We start from the raw sequence: 24,058 nt of genomic DNA on the forward strand, positions 1-24,058 counted from the left end.
TTGACTAATTGATCGATTGCCACAGACTGTGGTGTAGATATCTTTGGTGCCCGGAGGAAGAACCCTGCTGACTTTGATAATCCCCTGACCTTCTCTTTTTTGACACTAACATGTCAAACATCTGACTTTTCTTGTAAAATATCTCAATATCTACAAGATGGATTAAAACAAATGTGTGTTACAGACATTCATGGATAAACCTTAGACTGTATGGATAAACTCTTCTGACTTTGGTGATCCGATCTGACTTTTCCTGTAGTGCCATCTGCAGGCCAAAGTTCTGCAAAACTAATTAGCCTGAGGTGTACTTTGTGTTTAGTGCTGATGAACTACTGTTTAGCCAGCAGCTGAGTGAGGTACTTAGGCACTACGGTGCTAACATGCTGATGTTTAACTGGTCAGTGTTACCATGTTCATTGTCTTAGTATAACATGTTAACATATGATGTGAGCATATTAGCATGTTAATGTTAGCATTCAGCTGTGCATCATTCTTTTTTATATTTTAAAGCATATTTTATTTTGTCTTTATCATATCATTTATTTTGGCAGATATTGCAACTTCAGAGATGAGCATTTTTCCAAATAGACATATACCTTTTGAAAGAAAATCACTTGCTATTGGTAAAAGTGGTTTATGATTGTATTAATCAAGGACTTAAGATGAACTTAAAACAAATGTAGTAGCTGTTAGTTTTACCAATTGTGGATGTTTTGTCTTCAATCAAACACTTAATTCTGACAGTATTGGTGTCTGTGTGTGATTGAAGTTTTCTGCGTTGTTATCACACTTGTTTTTGCGTGGATCTGTTCCAGAGCTGCCGTGACTACTTATCACGTCAAGGGACTAATACTGAGACTGTCTGGAAAAACCTCATCAGCAGAGTTCACCCGGTAAACTTACCTTTGTTTTTCACCGCTGATACATTTAAATCTTTGTATCTTCATCTATTTATACATTGTATATTATATAATTCCAATTGTTAGAGTCAGCTTTTCTGTTTGGTCATCCTCTTGATGTAGGCCCTGTTTTGTCTCATTGAAAACTAGGATCTCACTCTATTGTAATGAACCAATTCTGTTTTCTTTCAGCCAGCTTCAAAATCCAGTGATGCAGATGATTTGAGTGCAGCTCATCAAAGCTCATGTAAAGAGTCTGCACAAAACAACAGCGGTAGGAACTTCACTTTAGTATAAAGGACCCTCATGCAATATACTTGAAATGTCATATTATACACTAAATTTGCCAAACATTTGGGAGACTACTAAAAAAGGGAGCCTGGCTTTTAACTGGGATTATGCCATAGTAGCAGGTCCTCAATATTTTTACACATTTTGTGTAATTTACCATTGTGCATTGCATGAGACAATATCACTGATATTGTATCTGGCATTGTTGTAACTGTGTGTAGGCTTTGTGCCCATGGCCACTGAGAGCCGACTGGCTCCTGTGCCTGGCCCTGTTCCCCACAGCTATTCAGTCAACAAGGAGTTCCATCTCCCAGAAGCCTTTACTTCCACTGCCACACACTTCACCCCCATCATTCTGACCGATGAAGGGGACACAGAGGAGGAGAGAAAACACGTTGGAGCTGCCAGTGCAGGGTATGGATGTGCCAGACAATTATTGTTTTATCATTATACATGTTTATGAATGCATCTGTTGTAAAAAGCTAAGTAAAAGTCAGTTAATAAAATTTAAAGGAATAGTTTTAGAAATACACCTTTGCTTTCTTGCTGAGAGTTAAATGAGAATAACCAGCTAGCTTGGCTCTGTCTAAAGCTAAAACAAGTCGAGCTACAACCGCATCTAAAGCTCAATAATAAACACTTTATGTCTCATTTGTTTCATCTGTACATAAACCAAAGTGTAAAGATGACACCTTGTGGGTTTACAAGGAATTATGTGCTGAACTATTTCTGAGCCAACTTACTTCCTCCACACACGCACACATGACAATGTGTGACAGTAATTTACTGATACAGCTCTTCCAGAGTTACACTAAATGTATCAAATTCTGATAATACAAAGAGTCATTTTGGAGTCTTTGTGATACTTTTACAACTTTCCTTTTGTTATGATTGTGTATGTTTGTAATTATTTGGGCATGTGTGTGTCACTGTACACAGTGACTTACTGATATCTCTACCTAACAACAACACTCCACAAAGTCAATGCGGCAGGCAAAGAAATAGTCCAGCACATAACCACCCATAAAACCGCAGGTTGTTCATACATTTGATTGTTTGGATTAAACAAACACACAAAGACAGAGTTGTTTCCCCGTGCTTCCAGTCTTTATGCTAAGCTAAGCTATTTGGCAGACAAATATGAAAGTGGTATCAATCTTCCCATCTCAGCAAAAAAGGGAATAAGTTCCCAAAACTATTTCTTTAAGAAACAGAATTAAAATTAAATTGAATTTAAGAAAAAGAGGAGAAATGTAATACATACAGAAAATGCTTCACAGCTTTAAAAGGAGAACGTTTATTAGGGATTGTTTATTTTACAGGACTGTGGAGGAATTCACAAAAAGCGGTGAACACATCGGGGAAAGGGACCTTGATTTCCCTTCACACTCTGAGTACTCATATCCTACTCAGGCTGAACCAAGTCTACACACACAAGAGTATCCTGTTAATCAGGCAGTCATAACTACAACTTCGACAACTTCTAGTGACAAGATTCTGGTCAACTCTACTTCTGCGCTCCCTGATATTTCCTGTCTTGAAGTCTCTCTTCCTCCACCGTTATCCACTAACCTCAATGGATGTGGTGTTTTCAACAATTACCTTTTCCTACAGGACCCCACAACAGGACATCTTTCCTTAGTGCCTGTGCAGGTTAGGGCTCCCGAGTCTCTCCTTGGGTTGGATATAAATCTCTCCCTGGTGCCACAGCCTTTGCCGGGACTAATCACAGTTCCAGAGAGCACTGGTGGTCCATTTATTAACTGTCTGAATGTGGCTTTGAGGCCTGAAGCTCAGGGTTATGGCCCACCATCATCTTATTTTAATGGTAGCTCCATCATTTCTGATATCCCTCTGGAGCACAGTGTGCCCAGAGCTTACAATGGACAAACAAATCCAGGAACTGGTGAGAACCAGTCTCCTTCAGAGTCCATCTCCCCTCAAGTCCACCCTGCCCTACAGGAGGTGATTGACCTGCTCAAGGGAGAGTTTTCACTTGATGGGTACTTGGATGATGGACTTGAGGACATCGTCATGGGTATGTGTCTTTAGATGACTGTAATATAATTTTATTATTCCTGCATTTGCTTTACAGATTAGTAGTGAAAAAACCCACTATATGTACATTATGCAGTGATTCCCATCCAGCGGTATTGTACACCAGGGGTTACTTCTGCAATTTCTAGGGAGTTTGTGGAAAGATTAAAGGTCGGGTAAACTAATTTGAGTATGTTATGATTATATTTTTTTATGTTCACATATTGAATTAGCTGTGACACCTCAACACCACATGCTGTGTGAAAACTAGTTTGCATGTAAGCCGACAAGTTGAAACAGTTAAAAGTGAATGAATAAACAATTCAAAAGTAATGGATAAAATGTTGAAATGTCCAGCTTCTGCATCTCCAAGCGGTAGTAGCACGGATGTAGATTTTACCTAAACAGTTCAGTTCTATGTGCAAAGTATAATTATAGCATTAAACAACATCCAGCTTAAACCAATTCAAACAAACATTTGGAACACGACCTGAAAAGGTTGCTACTACCCTGACAGACCCGAAACCACACTCAGATGCTGCCTCGCATAGGACTTCTCAGTCACAAGAGACGCTGTACCAGCGGGGCAGACCCCTAGGATGTGACAACCATGGTCAACCCTGACTGATGGAGGCCATAATAAGATAATTATAAGATCTCTACATACATGCAATAAAAGCTCTGTATTAAATTATATATTTATATATCAAGTTCCACATAGATATGTAAAATAATAGTAATGTTAGTGGTAATATTACAGATATCAATGAAAACATAATAACAGTGATAACAATAGTAATGATAACCATACTATAGTTTCAGACTCCACAGCTCCCAAGGCAGAAATACTGAAAGCGGCAGAAGGAGAGGGGAGAAAGACAAGAAATGTAAATGTAAATGCTCTGTATTTGTATAGTGCCTTTCTAGTCTTTTCGACCACTCAAAGCGCTTTTACACTACATCACATTCACCATTCACACACATTCATACACTGAGCCTAAGTGCTCAAACAAGTTGAGAAAGCAAACGAGACAGTGAAGAAGTTGAGTTAGTAACATGCATTAATGGGGTAATAATAGAGGTGACAGTGGATAGTGGAGATGATGTCTGCCTACTGAAGTCAAACTGGGACCTGGTTCCACAGGAGAAGAGCTTGATAGCTGAAGGCTCTGGCTTCCATTCTACTTTTGGAGACTCTAGGAACCACAAATAATCCTGCATGGGCTTTTTCAGATATGGTGGTGTCTGACAATTAAGGGCTTTGTAGGTAAGCAGAAGGATTTTAAATTGTATTCAGGTTTTTACAGGGAGCCAGTGCAGAGAGGCGGATAATGGACAAATATAATCTCTTTTCCTAGTTCTTCTCAGTACACATGCTGCAGCATTTTGGATCAACTGGAGAGTCTTATTTGGGCAGCCTGATAATAAGGAATTGCAATAATCCAGCCTAGAAGTAACAAACGTGTGATCAAGCTTGATCTCATCTAAAACTCTCTCTGTATCTATTGACATCAGGATGGCAGAAGTAAACTAGACAGCTGCAGCGTTGCAGAGAACCGAAACCATGTTGTCCAAGCTAGTGCTAACACCAGACACCAGACACTGAAGACATTTGTAAATGAAACAACAGAAAAATAACCAATAATATTATCTTGAGTTATTCAGACATATTCAAATAGAAAATCTTTTCTCTTTTCCGAGGGGAGTACATCTTCTCTTTGAAGGAGCTCCAGTACCACACGTTTGCCAGTGTTGTGAAGGAGAGGTTCAGTGATCTGTACTGGGAAGACGACTTGCTGGGTGTATTGCACTGCCTGGTCCACTACAGCCCATCCACACTGTGAGTAGGACTTCAAACACTTGTTCCACTTTATAATAAGGCTATGAAATGCATGCTTAACACAGTTTATGTGCATAGTTAATGTTTAATGGCTCAGCAGTAAATTAATTTAACTAACATTAATTTATATGCCACCAAATTAGCTGGAATCCAGTTACCTGTTATTATAGACAAATAAAGCTGTTTTTTCAAATCAAACTGGTGGTCAGAACATCTGCATGTACCAGGATGACCCAGTGCTTGTCAGATTTACAAGCTCAGCTGAAACATGAGTTGTTGTTATGATTATATTTTTTGTTTCTGTTGAAAGAAAGGAAGTTTAGCACAAGCACAAAAAAGTGCACTAAAGCCAAAACAAATCTAGCGGTGTCAGTTGGCCAGCCAAGGGAGGATGGACCGATCTTTAAGCTGATCGTTGCGTCATGCAGCAACATGTAGATGTTTGCCTGTGATTACCAGTCCCATGCATTACTACATCATTGTGAGTTATGTGTCAGTTATGCATTACCTAAGCATCTGTTTTGTAGCTTTTATTATAAATTGAATAAGTATTAACCCTGAAATTATGATTAAGTAATTAGTCTGTTGACAGAAAACAAATCAACAACAATTAAATAATCAATTAGTTGTTTAAGCCATTTTTCAAGCAAGGTTGCTTCACATTCTCTGGTTCCAGCTTCTTAAATGTGAAAATCTGATGATTTCCTCCATTTAAATAATCCAGTAGTAATTGAATACCTTTGGGGTGTAGCAATTTGAAATCAATTTCTGGGCCTCGGGAAAAACTGGAATGGGCTTTTTTAAAATGTTTATTTTGTGGATGTATCCATTTGTCTGGAGGATCACGGAAAGCACACAAGTGGGACCCAACAAGTGGCTGCTTGGTTTCAGACATGAAATGCTGCCCACAGATCAGATTCTTCAGAAATTCAAATAATGAATGAATGAATGAAGAGAAATTTAAATGGCAATCCAGTCTGGTTATTAGGCTTGATAATGCTAACACAGTCCTTTCAAAACTGCCCCAGTGCTCTGGAAATGACATATGTTTCACAACATATTTTCACACATCAATATCAATTACATAAGCTCAGTCGGAGCAATCTTTGCTGCTACAGTAGCAGTTGCATTTTTCAAAAGTTATTTCAAAAGCGCCAAGCTTCTTTACACCACACCACAACAACCCCATTTTTGCTGTGGTCACAGACCACACATCATCTCTACACTTTTTACAGCATGTGAAAAGTTACATACTGTACATATTTCAGTTTTGATTACAAAATCATCTACAGTTCAGATTATACATCAGTGTTTAATCTGGCGGTGGGTTGTCAAATTAATCAAATCAGCACAATTAGGCTAAACTGAGTTGAAGAGATTGTCTTGGGTGAAATTGAAAATTGATATATTAGTAACAAAAATACAGCCAGTGCTTCCATCCAAACAGTGAGATGCCCAAATCTGGCTGCTTGTAGTCAGATTTTTAATTTATTCTTATGTCGGATGTGAAGATTATGCACACAGAATGATCCACTCCTCACTGAACATGACCTCTCCTCCACACACTTCCAAATGCATGTGCACACCATACGCAGCATTCAAATGAGCGTTAATACAATATGCACGTCTAAGTGTATGAATGAATACATGAATAATGGCAAAGAAAAAAAAAGCTTTGCAAATCTCTGTTCATTTAAATGTGAGCTGGAGATGAGAAGAGGGACGAGGCTGTCAGTTCTCTCAGACATCTTTTTGTCCTGGTGTTGCCATGCTCTTATGCTTAGGGCAATATGTGGAGAGACCCTTTAATCTGCTGGCAGGGAAACATCACAGCTTTGCAGAGAGATAGATACTCTTCCTCCAGGGCTCAGCTGTGGAGGGTTATTTTTTCCACTGTTTCATTTTCTCTGAGGGGACAGAGGGGGGGCTGTGGCCCCTCTATTGAAAGATGGTCCATTCTAACTCTGACATGGACTGGAGTGGACAGTTTTTTGTTTGAGCCCAATTTTATTTTATGGATCAATTGGTGTGATTTGCAAGATGTGAGCGTTGTGACATTCCCCTCTGTGTAAAAGTTGGATGCTGTATTCTGTATTCTGGCTGTTTCGTTCAAATTATCTTTTTTATAATATACTTAAATGTGTTTTGTCACTATCTTTGAACACACTGTGTGTGTGTGTGTGTGTGTGTGTGTGTCCTAATGTGCCTCATGCAGCGGCTCTAATGAGCAGCCTCCATCAAAGGCTGTGAAAAGGGCAGCCCTCACCCCGCCCGTGATAGCCACTGTCTGGGGAGGGAAGAAAGAAGTTTGCCTGCATGGTTGTCTCGACCTGAATGGGAACATTCACACGTCCAGTCCTGCTGCTGTGGATTCTTGGGAAGAATCCGAGGCCCGGTCCTGTCATGGAGAAAATGAGGCTGTGCTTGAAGATTTTGAATTAAGATTGGAGAATAGTCAACATTGTATCTATCAAGGTAGGAGATAGACTTGGATATTCAATATTGTTTTTGCTGTTTAGACAAAGATCAAACCTATCTTAGCTACACTGTGTAATAATGATTTAAATAATCTTGGTCATGGCAAATACATCTGTTTGGTTGAGAACCAATAGCTGGTTCAATCATGGTTCTGGTTCCAAGTTTATAAAATGCACAGATTTGTTCACATAGCAGTGTAGAGCAGGTAGTCAACTAAATACAAAATATGCATCTATGTGGCAAAACTTGTGTTTAGTGCGAATATAATGCTATTATTTAAGAACCATATTGAAAGATGCCCTAATGTATATCCTTTGTAACACAAATTCGTTGAAAGCAAATTTTATAACTGCACCCCAGTTTTGTTTTTGTTTTGTTTTTTTAGATATTAGCAATAGTGCAAAATGAAAATACTCCAGTACAAGTAAAAGTCCTTCACAAAAAATGTCACATAGTAAAACTATGTCTGTCTTATTAGTAAAATTTACTTGCCCCTGAGTGTTCTTCTATTTTATATAATTTATAACAGAAAATATTTTATCATTACTGATTAATTATAGCATTACGCAATTTACTTAGTAGGTCAATGCAGAGCTGATTTTAACTGTTTGATATACTGTTGGGTAGTTTAATTTATAACAGTATATTATAAGCTGGTCATATGATTTACATGTAAAATATTTATGTGTAAAATAGCTAGAAACTAAATCAGTCAAAGTACGATATTTACCCCTGAATTCTAGTGGAGTATTTCCATTTCATGCTCATTTATACTTCTACACAAGTAAAAACAAGTTTCTTAAATTTGTACTTACTTACTTACTTGCTTATTTAGCTACATCCCACCACTGCAGTGCTCCTCATGCAAACTACCTAAATAGATTAATTAGGGTATTTCTGAGGATTTGCATTTGGTACACAGATTCAATACTGGTTCCAGATTTGAAAATATACCATTGAACCCCAACCAATGTTTTGATATTTCCCTTTATTTGGCTGCTGACTGAAATCATGTGAGCTGTGACTGGCTGTTGGATGCTGCTCTAAAGATTGAGGCCCATTCATAAGAGTCCAAGGCATGCTAGCAAACTAACGATTTTTTTCTCCCCTGGAACTCATTCCTCGCCAGTGGCATTCACAAACACATGCACACATACTCTTGCATCTGCATGTGTTGTGCTACTAAAATATGCTACACAAGTGGTCTTGAATACAAACAGCCTCTTACAACGCACTTGATAAAAACACAGCGATCAAAATTTGAAAATTGGGCTTGAAATGCCATTACGCTCATCTTTCGAACAGTGGATGCATTGTGTAGCTATGACAGGGTTAGCAACAAATACCCCCAGCGCCACACTTGGATCTCTATCTGAGTTTTCCAGTTTGTTGTTTGTTTTTTTTTGCTCTCCATGTGATTCAGTCCCTCTCTCTTTCTCTTCCCCCTCTCTCACCGCCGTCCCTGTTTACCGGTCGAGGCATGAGCACTGACGGCTCGGACGCAGGGGTTATGGAGGGAGGAGATCATTCAGCGGGGGGCAGCGATGAAAGCCCCTCTGAAGCTGAGCTTCTGTCGGGGAGAGAAGAATGCCTGATGGGAGCCCACGACGAGCAGATGAGCCCCGACTGCTCGGAGGATATGGAGGACAGTGACTCTCTGCTGTCAGAGCGACTACTCTCACCTGGATCCAGAGCAGAGGGACTGGGCCTCAGCTTCAGTCCAGCCTGGGCCTTGGCCTTCTTCGGAGAAAATTGTTTTAGTCCAGAGGTGATCCAGTATGCAGTGAATCTGGGACAGCACGCAGAATCACCATGTCTGGATGTGAAAACACAGGTGGGTAAACCTGTGAAGCTTACTGACAGTGAGTCATATTTGACCTTAACCGTATGTGTTTGAACAAACGGCAGACTGCATGAAGTGGCTGATTTATTTATCAGATTCTATTACACTAACTCAATGAAATGTATATATAAAGTATGTGTTTTTTTATTTCATGCCTGTTCCAGTGGATGTTTTTTTAAAAGAAAAACAGGTTGACTGAACAGGTTTTTAGCAGCAAAAAACTATTTGTATATTTTCATCAAACTATTCTCTGACATTATCCCTGCAGATTGAAAATGCTATGCTGTGAATAAATCCAGTATTTTCATTTCTATTCTTTATGCATTTTATCCATGTATCATTTTACAGCCAAGTGCTTATTAAGCACAGTTTCACTTCCTAGTTTCATTGAGCCTTTCACCAGGTCGGGTTTTATGATTAAGTGCAAGAATTATTTTCCTATCTGTAATGAAGTGGGGCACGGTCAGGCTTTGGGGTAAATAGGATGAGAACATGTGGTGGGACTTAAAGATAATTGGCGTATTATTCTCACCAAACTGGATCTGAATATTAATATGTTGAACTTAGCCCATGGCAGAGGAAGTTATTATCATTTGCAAAAGAATATTAATGAATAGTCTTTGTGTTTGCATGCTTTGATGGAACCACTGCTCCTTCAGAAGGTTTGTGCAACAGCTAATAACACACCTTAAGTGCCGTGCTGCTGCGACTTCTCACTCATTTCTCTTCAAAAGAGCTGTTGCTTTTTGTTGCCACAGTGAAGAGAGAAAAAAAAACAGCTGCCCCATCCGCACTGGAAACACCCAAAGGCTTCTTTCAGTGGAAGGCATGTGGTGTTATTTTAGGGCCTTTTGTGTGACTGTGTGTGATTTCCTTTGAACAGGAACTGCAGCAGCAGCTGATAATTGAAACAAGGAATCTAAAGAAAACGAGAAATTTCTATCAGAAGCTTATTCAACAAGAGAGAAAAAACAAAGGTTGGCTACCCATTTCATAACGCTGATAGTATACAAACATGGCATGCGTAGCTTCCAGTAGGATCTATATCACAGTGTATGTTTTCCAAAGGTTCTGAGAGCAAGCTGATGCTGTCCAAACTCAAGTCCCAGTTTGAAGAACTCCGATCCAAAGTGGTCTTCTTGGAGTGTGTGAAGAAATACCTTGAGGTACTGACAAAGCTCTCCAATCCCCACTGCTATTTCTCATTCATTCCCTAACAACTTAAATTCTTTGATATGATTTCTTGTATCTCTGCAGATTCTGAGTGTGGACCAGTGGGGTTTGGAGGTTTCATTACTGCCTTCTTTGGCTGTCTGTGGTCCTGGCTTTTTGGACCTTAAATCCTCTGAGGACCCGTGTGTTCTGAGCTATGGTACCAGCAAAGGAAAGAGCACTCTGCAAGCTGGATCTCCTCTGGGCCTCATGGCTTACCTCTACGCCAGGTATTATTGATGAGGGCTTAAGTTAGAAATGCGCTAGTCATGGCTTTCCTCTAGCCGTAAGGTTGTGTGAATTGCGATAATGTCTCAAAAGTATTGCCTGTGTGATCCATTTTCTGTGTTCTATTATTTATCCTCCCTGCTACTTTGATCTGTCCAACAAAGGGATTTCACAAGGACTCTGGTTAGAAACTTACCAATTTGCAGCAAAAAACTGAAGATTCTTGATGAACAGTGTTTTTTTTTTTCTAAAATAAGGAGTTTCATTACAGCTAGTTTCACAGCAGTATATTGCTGGTATCTGTGAAGTATCTCAACAACTACTTGATGGAGACAGCTGAATCATACAGACTTTGGTAATCCCTTGACGTTTAATCTACCGCCACCAGCTCATCATTATTTAACTTTGTTCAACATTTGTTTTATGACCATATACCTGCATGGCATAATGACATTTCCATTCCCATCAGTCTCAGTTGTAACAAATGTTAGCATGCTAACATGCTATCCTAAGATGGTGAACATAGTAGACATTATTCCGGCAGCATGTTAGCATTGTCACTGTGAGTAGATATGTATGTATATAGCATGTTAGCATTGTCACTGTGATATATCTGTATATCTATATCTATCTATATATATATCAATATATCATTGCGAAGCATAGAACTTTGTTCAACAAACACCCATCCACCCACACATCCACACACCCACACCCTCAAACACACACACACACATACACACACAAAGTCATAAAAATCATGTGTTGCCATGGGTTACTAATTCCTTAATTTGCAGTAGAACGTAAAATGATACATTTTAATGAACAGTGTTAAATATTCTGTGTTGGTTTCTGAACCATTCAGTGTCACTCTGTTCCTTTTCAACCTAGAAACACTGCCGTGGAGGGTTACACCCAGCAGTTCCTGTACACCTATCGTTTCCTCTGCACTCCAGAGGAGTTACTGCAGTTCATAATGGATAAATTCATCAGCGCTGCAAGGTATTATATATCTAGAAGCTCATGATTGCATAGAGAAACAGCTATCTACAGCACAGTATACCAAGAAAAGCTCCAGTCCGGCCTCTCCTGTAAACTGCAAATCATAATGCACTATAGCACACAGTATGAAACATCTTGATTGTATAATGATATAATTTGTTTTCCATGCTAGGCAAGGTCCAGACATGTCCGGGGACAGTGAAAAGATCTTCCATCGCAGTTTGGACTTGCTCCGCTTCTGGATAAGAGACTGTAGACACGTCGACTTCACACCGAAGTCCAGCCTTGTAGATACGTTAGAAAACTTCCTTAATACTGAGGTGACCACATAAACATACATGTTGCTCTACAGTGATGACTTGTCAGTCAAATGGCCTGAAGGTAGCTGTTTCTGCTCATGCTACCAACACACTTCATCTTCTGTTAGTTATTTTTCTGCTGTTTGAAGCATCAAACTTGTGTGTTAACATATTTTACAGGTGAAAGGACCATCGGAAACTGGGTGGTTAGAGCGGCATAAGTAGTTGTCTTTCATGAAGCATACAACTCACCAGTGCAGTGTCTTATTATATGACAGAGAATAGCAAAAGGCATCAATTATAAGTGATTTTTTTTTTTTTGCGATAAGATGCAGTTTAAGCTTTTTAACTGTGTAAATTGCTTCATGTCACCTTTTTTTATCTCCTTATAAAATGTCTACATTCTGTAATTTCCTTATTTTCCCACAGGTGATTCCTGTAGACAGCAGAGGGGAGGCCATTCTTGCTGCTCTCCACAGCCCTGCATGTACGACTTGGAGCCAAAGAGGAGGAAGCCTGATCAGCTTTGAGGAAGATGATGATTCTGTGTGTCTGCATTCATCTACTGAGGATCTTGGGAGAAAGGTCAGTATAATATGGTCAAGCTAGGCTTTGTTTGGATTTTGTCAAAAAAAAATGGTAGCTCAGTCCTTCCCGATCTTAAGGTTTTCCTTAGTGATCAGCTACAATAAAATCAAAACTGAATTGAATTTGCAGTTTAGTACCACCAGGTTTATGCCAAGATTTTCTGGACTGACCTTTTATTTGATAATAAACGTTCAGTCCACTTTCAGTCCATAATCCAATCTTGATCTAAATTTAATTAGGGAAAAACTTTTTATGTAAAGAAGATCTGTTGCAGCCTGTCTTTCTGGTGATACGTAAACTGTATTTTAAATATAAAATGTCTCTCTGCTGTTTACAAGCAATAGCACCCTGCATGCAATATAGAACAGCATCCCTTCCCCTACTACTGTGTTGTCAGTTAATAATGACATCATTCAGAGCATGTATCCTCTCTTGTCAACTGTCTTTCTCAACCCTTCAGTGGAGATTCTCGCGAGTAGTGGAGCCCTCTGCATCCCTGCCTAAAGAGAAGGTCTTCTCTATTGCCACAGCCCTGCCTATGCCTTGCTATGGCTCCCTGGTGGATGACCTCTCCAACGTCTGCCTGCACAGTGAAGAGCGACTCCCCTTCAGCCAGAATGAATTCAGCGCGCAGCACATAGCCCAACAGCTCACCCTCCTGCAGCAGGTACACGCACAAACTGCACAGTGCACTCCCCGACTTTGCGCTGAAGTTGTTGTTGTCTCTTTTTACCACTAGATGGAGACATGCCTTTATGTATGCATGGTAAGACTGATTCAGTCAACCCCTGATCTAATATTGAAGTTATACATTTTGTAATGCAGGAAATGTTCCAAGGATGTCATCCAGTTCATTTTCTCAACTCCAGAATAAAAGGAGTCAGGGACAAAGTCTCAACCCCAAACAAGTGAGTACAATGATTCAGCTTTACACAAGATTAACTTACTTTAAATACAAATAGGTGACAACCAAAGGTTTATTAATGAGACTAGTGTCATTTATACTGGGGATCCAGGGGACATGTCCCCACCACATTTTGAAATGGCTGATTTGGTCCCCATTACTTTTTGAAAGCATTTATTAAAAATGTACCAAAAAATAGCACCAAGAAGAAACTAACAAATCAAAATGCTATGGGAAAGGTTTATTTGCACAATAAGAAAACATGCAATCAAATATAGTTTTCCCTCATATTTAATCTAAATAGTGCAAAAAATCTTCTTGTCTTGTTCTCGTGCATTGTCACATCTCATGACCCTAATGTATCATCAGGCCCCTAATCTGCGCCCTTATGTCCCCACCACTTTTCAACACAACGTGACGCCCTTGAAGGCATTGACCATGAGCTTCCAGCACAGCTTCATTGCTACTTGGCAACTCTCTGAAATCTACTAGAGAGATGAACATCATTCCTCCAAAAATAAATTTGGAAATGGAAGCTTCTGTACTCCACTAACTGATGATGGTCCAAATCTGGCCATCGAAAAACATTTTTGACGCCCTTTCAGGTTTTTTAACAAATCTAGATGACACTGTAAATACAAGTTTCATGGAAAATATGTCTTTTTAACATTTAACAATAATTAATACTCCTTATGAAGAAAGAAGCATGCAAACTGAGCCTACTGTGCTTTAAAATTAAGTCTAATAAATTTACCCAATGAATTAACAAATAGTATAATGGTATTATGGCATTTTTTCTTGATAAAGTACTAAAACAATAAATCTATTGTCAAATACATTTTTATTGCTTGAGTAATTATTTCTGGTATACCCCCCCCCCCCAGGAATGTGTCTCATCATATCCCGCCAGCAGGGGGCAGCAGTCTGCTTGTATGTGAGGGGACGCCATCAGACAGCCACCTCCAGCAGCTGCTGACATATGCTGACAGTGTCACTAACTGGATCTCTGCTGAAATAGTCATCTGTGACTCTGTCAAGGTGAGAGGAGACATATCTCATGAAAGTAACAGGGTCATCTGGGGGAAAAGGCAGCCATTACTGTCACAGCCTGTGCTTTGATTTCTCATCGGACATGGACTCTCATGTCAGTCACAGAATTTCACCATATGTGCTTTCAGTTGTTTCTTTAGTCTCTTTAGTGGTTGAATGGTTTATAGACAGTTGGGCTAAGCACATATGGGTCTAAAACCTGAAACAGTAATAAACAAAATAATAATATTAATAATAATATTATTGACACATTTCATCCCCTCAGCTACTTCCTCGTACATTCACACAGACACTCCATTCAAACTTTAAAATGCTCCGTTGGTGCAGTACGTCTGCGCATCCATTCAGATTTTGATATCTTTCATACCGACATGGCAGCTGGTGCTGACACAAATTACGATGTACTTAGACTCTCTGGTGCTTCAGCTTCAGTTTAAATTTCTACTGTCATCTTTCACACTCCAACTGACAATGCAACTGCTTACAAGCCTTGAACTCGAACGTTCAACAATTACAAGTGATTTCAGAGGCTTTTGGGTTTTTATAAAGATGCTTCAAATGCTTTCATTGTTTCAACTTAAACTGCAACACCCATTCAACATTGCAGATGGAATGCAAAAACATTATAACCTGTTCACAGTGTTTGGACAGGCTTCATAATGCAGCCTCCTGTAGTCCCAATAAAAGCATACCACTGTAAAAACCTACCAGGATTTTGCATTTGGCCTTATTAAGCATTTTCAAGCTCTCCTCTATTGCAGACACAAGTTGCTTTGCTGACCAAGTATCTGTGGATAGGAAAACACTGCTACGAATCAAGGAACTTTGCCACAGCCATGCAGGTCCTCGGAGGGCTGGAGAACATGATTGTCAGGCAATTACCAGTAAGACTGCTTTTCATAAATTACTCCTCATACAAATTCTGAGTTTCTGCAATAAGTCAGCTGCCCTCAAGCTAAATGTTTTCTTCAGCTTTGATAAAATTGCTTGGTTTTAATTAGTTTCACGAATGAGAAATTAGCATGAATGCATTTGACTAGGATGTAGAGAGTGTGAGTGCAGTGAGGAGGACTGTGGCCTGTGAAAAGTCACAGTTACAAGACACCAGTGTAAAGAAAATATAAGAAATTTCCATATTTCCTTCAGAAGGCAGGTTGTAGTCACTGACTCCTGTGTTACGTTGAAACCAGGGTATAATTCGTGTTCATTTTGGAGCTACTAAATAAAACTTCCTCCTCTCTTGCCAACAGGCTTGGAAACATCTGTCTTCCAAGGTGTGTGAGATCCTGGAGGAGCTACGAGCCGTGCAGGTGTGTGTGTGTGTAGGTGTGTTTGAGCAAGCACACACGTATGTTGTTTGTAACTGAAGGCTACGCCACATATTGTGAAACTGGGCTGCAGGGCAAACAAATCAATAGAAAAACAGCTTCAAGCAACTCGCCTGTGTGCTGTGGGCTTACAGCCGGCTGTGCTTCTGAAAGTTACCCTCAAAAGAACCTGAAGCATCAAATATTATGCATCACTCTCTTACCATCTATTTAGCTGTAATTAAGAGAAACTTGTAGAATAATTTGGCTTTGAAATGTAGAGGTTAAATATGTTGAAGACCCTTTATTACAATACTACTTTGGATGTATTTATTACTGCGCCAAGCACCTGAAACTTTGGCTTAATTGGAAATTTTGTACTTTTTCTATTAAGTAAAAACTTTGTGGATAAATTGCTCTTTCCTCAGGTGTTTCTGAAGAGTGACGACCTGTGTCTGATGGGGGGAGAACACACGAGGAGGAGGCCCACCCTGCCATCAGTGCACATCCTGGCCATGCACGTGCAACAGCTGGAGATCGGAGCCTTCAAACTCACTACTGGAGCGTACAAGTGGACCAAGCTCAGGTGAGGAGATTTTTAGATTTTTAATAAGCTGCTATTGACTTTATGTGGCAGACCAATGTTTCTGGTTTTGTCTCATAACTTCCAATCTCTATTGGGAAAAAAAAAAAATAACATATATATAAAACTACCGGGAAAGAAAGTTCCTCATGTGAGTTCCAGATGTGGGGGTCTTCATCGCTCTACATTATGTTGTGACTGTGGCTGTTGCCAGAACGCAGACAGGAAGTTTAAAGAGAAAACGTCTCTGCGGAGCACTTCCTTGTTGCTGAGAAACATAAAGCGGATAGATGCGCTGGGCCTCTTAAAATAAAATCCATGATGGGAAGTTCCCATTCCCCTCTCTTCATCTAATAGTAGAACCATTGTTTTACTGCATGTTGGATTTTGCACTAATTTGACTTTGTTAAAGGTGGGATATCCATGACATGTGCAAACAGCCAGTGAAATTAGCCTGATACCTATCCTTGCAGTGACACAAAATATTAACAGTTTGTGTCATTAGCTCAGAATTAGCTCTCTCCCCATATCCCAAGTATCCATCTATGACAAAGTCGGCCAACTCTCTATAAGGATGCATTTTCCTGTGTCCTTCTCCTTCACTCCAATATGGCTGACCAGATGCTGAGGTCACAGCAAGTGGCGGTTGGATGGTAATGGCGCAGCTGTTGAATTTGGGTTGTTGGTAGGGGTGCCAGTGTTGCACCAGATGGCGCCCGTGGGATGGGGTTGATTGGAAAAGAGGATTTCTTGCCAGATGCTGAGCGGTGACCGGCTATAGCCAGATGCTGGGGTCAGGAGATCTAGCAGGGAAAGGCAGAGACACAGCTGGTTACTGTGGACCCAGGGTTATCCCCGCTCTCTCCAAATCAGGTCACAGACAGAGCTGATGATGCTGCTAGGAAGAAAGCTCTGGTATGATATGCACCTAGATATAAATTCCTTTGATGTTTTCACTTTTCCTTTTGTTGTGTTTTCCCATTTCATGTTGCTCCGTCCTCTCATCCGTCCGTCCTTGGCTCAAGGAGCATAGCAAAGGTTGTGAGTCAGGTACATGCCTTCCAGGAGGCTGTATACCCCTACAGCCCCGACCGGGACCTGCAGGCCTACCTCCGACGCCGCATCGCCCGGCTCGCCACCTCTGACATACACCTCTTGGCCGCCGACAACGACGCCAACTTCCAGCAGTCCAGCGAGCGACAAACGCGGAGGATCCAGGACACGCTGAGGAGGGTTAAGGCCACTTTCCAGTGAGCCCTGCCCTGGTCACATCTCCCTGCCCAGAGCCAGACACCACCACCAGGTTGACACCTCATGTCCAAGCCCAGATTAAGAATCCAGGCCTAAGCCACGACCCTCAGATGCCTCTGTTGACCTGACAGCTGAGCCTTGTGGGCTGGAAAACTTATTTTGCTGTTGTATGTTCACTATTTGTCAAAGGTCCCTTAACTTAAGTCCCTAATATCAGTTTAGACTAGACTCCCAGATAAGCTTTAATTATAACTCATACCCTTAAGATTACACAGATATAGCTGTTGATCACACTGGTTTCTTTCACATATCTCTTTGGTTTTGATATTAGCTTTCACAAAGAGAAGTGATGAGCAATGTTTGTAATTTGAAACGATTCTTCCTCAGATCACAGGCTGCGCTTTTCAGCATTATTTGTGAACTTAGCTTTTATAACCTATAAATAATCATACGTGGACTGAACATGGCAGCAATGTAGATGCATGTCAAGGCTGGATTACCAACATGGCAAAGTGGGCAATTGCACCAGAGCCCGAGACCCCCGGGAGCCCCCAAAAGCCACAGGTTCACTGTGTAGCAATGTGGTAATGTGATCAATTGTAACCTTGTTTGGGAATATGCACCACTAAAGCACAATATCAGCTGACATGATGAGGGCCTTTGGGTGGAATTTTTTGTCCATGCCAGCAGCATCAAAAACTTGCAGAAAAAGTTACAGTCCCTTCAGATTTCGAAGCTGTTAACCATCCCACATCCAGTTCTGGTAGAGAATACTGGCCTCTTGTGGCCCTGTCTTAAAGAAGGGCTAAAGATCTAGTTTTAAGGCCTTCATTATTTCATATGATACTGTGCTTGCGAGGTCCATATTCCTAAATTTTATTACATTTAATGTTATCACCACGCAGCAAACCTGGGAACATGTGACATTCCAGCGGAGTAATGCTGTGCACATTACTCAGAAAGGAGAAGGAGGTAAATAGAGGCCCAACAGCTAAGTTTTACCCCAGGTCCCCTTGCAGGACAATCCAGCCATGTCAGACATTCAAATACAATCTATTTGATGTCATTGAAATGTGTTTGACTTGTAGGAAACTAGATTGAATAATACAGATTGTGTTCCATTCATTGAACCGTTTATTGATCATATATTTGGCTTAACATGCAACAAGTAGTCTCTGTTTGTTTACAAATTAGGAGTATACCAAATTAGATTTATATGACTAGATTGGTAAATTAATATCTAATATCAATCCCATGTAAACAGCACAATGTGAAATTATTGCATTTATTATAGTGTGTCGTGAAGGGCAAAAGCTAGGCTGACTGTCATGACAATACCTTACCATTACAGAGCAAGTGATAGAACGTAATGAGATGTCAGTGTGAAAAATGTTATTTGAGGAACGATGTTCAGTCAGTGTCTATTTTCTATTTTCCTGCCCGCTCCCTCTCTTCCATGGTCTTCTGCCGTGAAACGCACCGTGGAGATGGAATGTGACGTGCTATGAAGATTTGCTTAATTTAGCCAAATAAATGAGATTTTATAAGCCCTGTCTTGCCCAAGCGTATTATTGTCAGACAATATCCGTGATGGAATGTCTCTGTGGCAGGTTACAGCCCTGTTCCATCTGCCAGGGAATGTGGTGGGAGGAGCTGATGCTGGTCTTCCTCTTCTCCTATAAGGATTTAAAGTGTATGGTAATGACTTCATAGTGTGTGCTCTCTGGCATTTCCTCCTCTTAATTATCACTGGAGGATTTGCTGTGCTGTAATGGCTACATGGATACAAAAACTGGCACAAGGACATTTTTTTTTTATCTCTAAATACTTTCTTCTGACCTTATTACAATCCAATGTATGTTCAGGGTCAATTAGACCTCTTATGAACAAACTGAGAAAAATCAAAATAGAAGTATTTGTTATTTAGTGCTGCCTGAACAGTACTGGTAACTCCAATCACAGATATAGAGCAGCTCAATCCATCTCTGAGGTTTTCTGAAACATATCATCAGTTCAAAATCATAAACAAGATACTCAGAGCAGTGGTGAATTCTAACTATCCACATTTACTCAAGTACTGTACTTCTGCACAATTTTGAGCTACTTGCACTTCACTACTACTTTAGCTACTTGCGCTTGCAGAATGCTACTTTATACTTCTATTTCACTACATGGGAAATATTATCTACTCCACTATATTTATCTGACAGCTAATGTTAAAATAATAATTACTTTAATTAGGACAATATTATACAAAAAATGTATTTCTACAGTTTGCTATACTTTTACTGAAGTAAAGAGCTGACTTATTGTGGACAGTAAATATTGCCATGAATAACCTTAAAAGGCTCCAATAAAAACATTCCTGTGTGTGTGTGTGTGTGTGTGTTGATTTGATTTACTATGTGAGTAGATGCAGGATTGTTGTGCCATTTCCTAACAGCACAGAACAAAGTACCTTTTGCATTATTTGTCCTGTCCAGGCTCTAGTGTTTCAGTGAAAATTAGAATACAGTCCCTTCTTCTAGCTTCTTCTCTTGGACAGAGCACCATGCCGGCAGGGCTGAGGAAATAGGCGCAGTGTGAAGGCGACGTCCCGGGCGTTTTTTATTGTTATCTAACGGGATCAGGGCGCATCTTCAAAGCTTCAGAGATAAAGAGTCTCAACATGCTGAAGGGACTCCTGTCTCCACAGCGACAGATCACCGATAAAGGAGACAACTAGGCCCAGCGTCTTATCTGCTTTGTCATATAACTAAACGATCAGTTTAGTGGCATTGTTCCTAAGCCGCTACATGCAGAGATCTCTCAATTGAGGGTCCCCAAATCCCTCAGGTCAGGCGGTGCGTGGAAAGATGTCTCTCGGTTTATTTGGCACATAGACGTGATGTGATACTGTCAGCCATTACAAATAGTGGAAGACTGAGCATTTAATGAAAAGCATATATTCCTAGTTTGCCTTGGGATAATCTAAGTGAGTTAATAGTGATTTTACTGATTTAAACTAAATGACTACCTCATGTTTCTATGGACTTGTTTGCGCTCACAGGGTTTTCCCAGCTGCCTTACAGCTTGTTTTAGCATATTTACATTTGAACGGGCCGACAATCAACCGTAATTGTGTTACTACTGTAATACCTTTGATCCGTAATGTTTGAAGCGCCTGTGCCAAACGCTGGCTTTTGGGTAGCTGGCGCCAGCGCTCACCAGGGTACCAAAGACATGTCAATAAGAAACCATCTACGATCGCTTGTGTTTCCCCATTTGACTGCTGGAGATATTTGTTGGGGTTTGAGTGGCTTCGATGCAGAAATGCTTTATGAATAGGCCTACCTCTAAAGTTGTTTTACGCATACAATCAGTTTTGTTCATTTTAATGCTTATTTCTATTTGGTCACTGTTAAATGTCTTTTATTGACCTATGGCCACATTTGTATGCCAGATGTAGTTACTCAGATTACCTTTTTTTTTCAAATCCTTCCTGTCCACATATCTCCAAATTTGGTGATTTTGAATTGGATTTCCAATAAACTAAATGATGAAATGTAAATTCTCCAACTTGTTGAGCTAAATATTTACCACCCACCCCAGCATAATAAGCTTATAGAATATGATACATTGGTGTGGATTAACCTACCCAACAGCCCAAATGAGCACTGCATTAAACATATACAACAGTAAAATGGAACATATATGTTAATGCAGAAGTAATATTAATCCAGAAACATCATCACAATATCCAGGGAGAAGTGTTCACATCATTTACTTATGTGAAAGCAACACCTCAGAGGTTTCTGCATGGCCCCTTGTTTCAGTAGGGGCGGACAAATGTATGAGCTCAGGAGGGTTCTCACAGACTCAGCGGCGCCAGGTCTTCACACACTCACAGGATATGTAAAGACTTCAATAACGAGCCATTAACCTCTAATCATCGGGATCGATCAGGCGTTAACAAGGGCCCCTACATATGCAAATTGCAGCGAGGGCCAGTGCCCTATAAAAGCTGACCCTGGACAGGGGCTTCTACCACACACTCCCTCTGACACTTGGATTTACAGGTCACTGATCAGCACTGCGAACATGGTGAAATACTTTTCTGTGGACTGGCTGGCCCAGAGCCATCACAACACGGATACAACTGAAGACCACGGAGCTGGCACGGATACTGCGCCTACCTGCAGACCTCATATTCCCTGCATGGTGCAGCCATGTCCGCCAACTTATGGCAAGAGTTACCTGCAGCCAAAACCCAAAGCATCAAAGCCCATTGAACACATGGAGCAAGTGGAGAGCGGCGGGATCCTGGACTCCAACCTGTGCTCACCTTTTCATCCAACAAGCTGCGCCTCACCAAGTAGGTAGCCCACAAACTGTAACCTGATTCATTACAGTCCTTCAGTCTTGACACACAAGCAGTGTTTGTAACCAGATTTTTAATTTCTTAAGTTTCAGAAATCAGCGGGTATTCCTCCGGATACGAGAGCGAAGCGGCTTCCTCTGAGTGTCACTACTTGGACGAGGGAAGCGAATTGGAGAAAGACGGACCTCAGCGTCGTGCGCGCACAAAGTTTACTCCAGAGCAGATCAGCAAGCTGGAAAAGATCTTCAACAAGCACAAATACCTGGACGCTGGAGAGCGAGTGAAGACAGCACAGAAGCTCAACCTCACCGAAACTCAGGTAAGACGAGAGTCCCATTGCAAACATATCAGTAACATTTTACTGACAGAATCTCTCAATCTGCATTGATCTGGAAACTAACTTCATTTTTGCTTTCTCTCAGGTGAGGACCTGGTTTCAGAACAGGAGGATGAAGCTAAAACGTGAGGTTCAGGACTACCTCTCTCCTCAAGTCACACCGGTGATGTTCCAGCCTCTGCCCCCGGTTCAGTACCACAGCATGGCCGGACAGCGACCCCACTACCCGGCGACCAGCCCGGCCTTTTACCAGCTCCCCGTCCCGCAGCTGGTTCTCCAGCAGCAGATGCCTCCTTACCACCCTCCTCATGGCGTGATCCTCAACCGACATTTCTACTGAAGAACTGTCAACTAGAGACTTTTCCAACTGAAACACTTAGAATCCAAACAAGTGCAATACAAAGTTATTTTTATTTGATATGATTTTTATTATATTTGATAAAAGTTGTATATAATTTACAGAAAAGTATATTTATCATTGAATAAAGTTTATTCTATACTGCATCACTGGACTCAGCATTTTCTTTGCTTTGCAAACAACATTTAAGCTATGCTGGCCTTGTGCCAACAAATGGGGAAAAGCTGATATTACATTTATTGCTGGGTTAGTTCAACATGAATAGATCATCCTCCCTGATCTCAGTGGGGGGTGGGGGGTGGAAGAAAGAACTGATAAAGATGGGATTGGTCTATTAAGGTTAAAGGTTCTTATCACAGCTCATTGTATGGATATCCTGTTTTGATTCTCATTATATCAAGCTGATATGGGACATGGAGCAAAGCCCAGTCAAACCAATCCACATAAACAAAGCATACTAAATTAAATCACTGAGGATTGTGCATTGTCCATACTGTCATGTTAAAAAGATAACAAAACCATGCCACAAATATCTGATTCCACTGAGAGCATCATGCAGATGTTGGGGGTTTTCCCTTACCTGTCAATAAAGACCGACCATGTGCTCTGCTTTTATAGGAGTTGTTTGTCCCTATATCTGCACTTCAAACACCAGCTAACAGGGGAGATCATGGTCAGCAATTAGTCCCAATTAAGATGCTCATTGATGAGTTTACACTTACCACAGGAGGCCTGTGGCCTGGCTCCAGAGAGTCTGGGGTTTTGTCAGGTTTAGACCTCTGGAGTCCTGCAGTTAAAACCTGATTAGGCTATGTGATGAGATTTGGAAATTAGCAAACTTACTTCACAACAACTTCAAGATAAATAAAAGTTCATAAATGTGCAAGTTGCAGGCCTGTATTAACAACTTACTTCTAGATGATGGGACGTTATTTTAACATTTCCAGTAAAAATACTTCTCACAATATAATCATTATTCAGCTTTGGGTCATGTATGGGGTTGGAAGGTGCCCTGAGGCCCTTCAGCAAATGACTAATTCAGATAGGTCAACAAAGATCAAACAGAACTTTCTCACTCTCTGTCAATATGTTCTGACTACAGTCAGACCCACCCACTCCCACCATAATAACAAAGGCTTCATCACCAGGTTGCCTGATGCTCAAACAGCTGACTTCTGTCTGCAATTGCAA

General features: G+C 40.6%; 2 protein-coding genes across 2 annotated transcripts in view; both read left to right on the plus strand.

Moving 5' to 3' along the window:
- Positions 1 to 19,361, plus strand: part of LOC119917557 (kinase non-catalytic C-lobe domain-containing protein 1) — a 34,637-nt gene extending 15,276 nt beyond the window's left edge. Inside the window, exons 12-31 of the mRNA XM_038737928.1 lie at positions 816 to 893; positions 1,092 to 1,173; positions 1,412 to 1,604; positions 2,513 to 3,228; positions 4,929 to 5,067; positions 7,283 to 7,542; positions 9,024 to 9,379; positions 10,272 to 10,365; positions 10,457 to 10,554; positions 10,646 to 10,830; positions 11,720 to 11,830; positions 12,003 to 12,150; positions 12,559 to 12,714; positions 13,178 to 13,384; positions 13,543 to 13,625; positions 14,506 to 14,659; positions 15,433 to 15,555; positions 15,922 to 15,981; positions 16,407 to 16,564; positions 17,587 to 19,361. Of these exons, the coding sequence (XP_038593856.1) occupies positions 816 to 893; positions 1,092 to 1,173; positions 1,412 to 1,604; positions 2,513 to 3,228; positions 4,929 to 5,067; positions 7,283 to 7,542; positions 9,024 to 9,379; positions 10,272 to 10,365; positions 10,457 to 10,554; positions 10,646 to 10,830; positions 11,720 to 11,830; positions 12,003 to 12,150; positions 12,559 to 12,714; positions 13,178 to 13,384; positions 13,543 to 13,625; positions 14,506 to 14,659; positions 15,433 to 15,555; positions 15,922 to 15,981; positions 16,407 to 16,564; positions 17,587 to 17,815 (3,630 nt within the window). The 3' untranslated portion in view covers positions 17,816 to 19,361. The remainder of the gene's footprint in view (positions 1 to 815; positions 894 to 1,091; positions 1,174 to 1,411; positions 1,605 to 2,512; positions 3,229 to 4,928; positions 5,068 to 7,282; positions 7,543 to 9,023; positions 9,380 to 10,271; positions 10,366 to 10,456; positions 10,555 to 10,645; positions 10,831 to 11,719; positions 11,831 to 12,002; positions 12,151 to 12,558; positions 12,715 to 13,177; positions 13,385 to 13,542; positions 13,626 to 14,505; positions 14,660 to 15,432; positions 15,556 to 15,921; positions 15,982 to 16,406; positions 16,565 to 17,586) is intronic.
- A 2,270-nt stretch (positions 19,362 to 21,631) lies between these two features.
- vox (ventral homeobox) lies at positions 21,632 to 23,011 on the plus strand. The gene is made up of 3 exons (XM_038737636.1): positions 21,632 to 22,166; positions 22,259 to 22,491; positions 22,595 to 23,011. The coding sequence occupies exons 1-3, from the start codon at positions 21,893 to 21,895 to the stop codon at positions 22,847 to 22,849; spliced, it is 762 nt and encodes a 253-aa protein (XP_038593564.1). The 5' UTR covers positions 21,632 to 21,892; the 3' UTR covers positions 22,850 to 23,011.
- Positions 23,012 to 24,058: the final 1,047 nt, after the last annotated feature.

This window comes from Micropterus salmoides, unplaced genomic scaffold, assembly GCF_014851395.1.
Source record: "Micropterus salmoides isolate LMB-PRFRI ecotype aquatic unplaced genomic scaffold, ASM1485139v1 Ms_hic_scaffold_22, whole genome shotgun sequence".
NCBI classification, from domain to species: domain Eukaryota; kingdom Metazoa; phylum Chordata; class Actinopteri; order Centrarchiformes; family Centrarchidae; genus Micropterus; species Micropterus salmoides.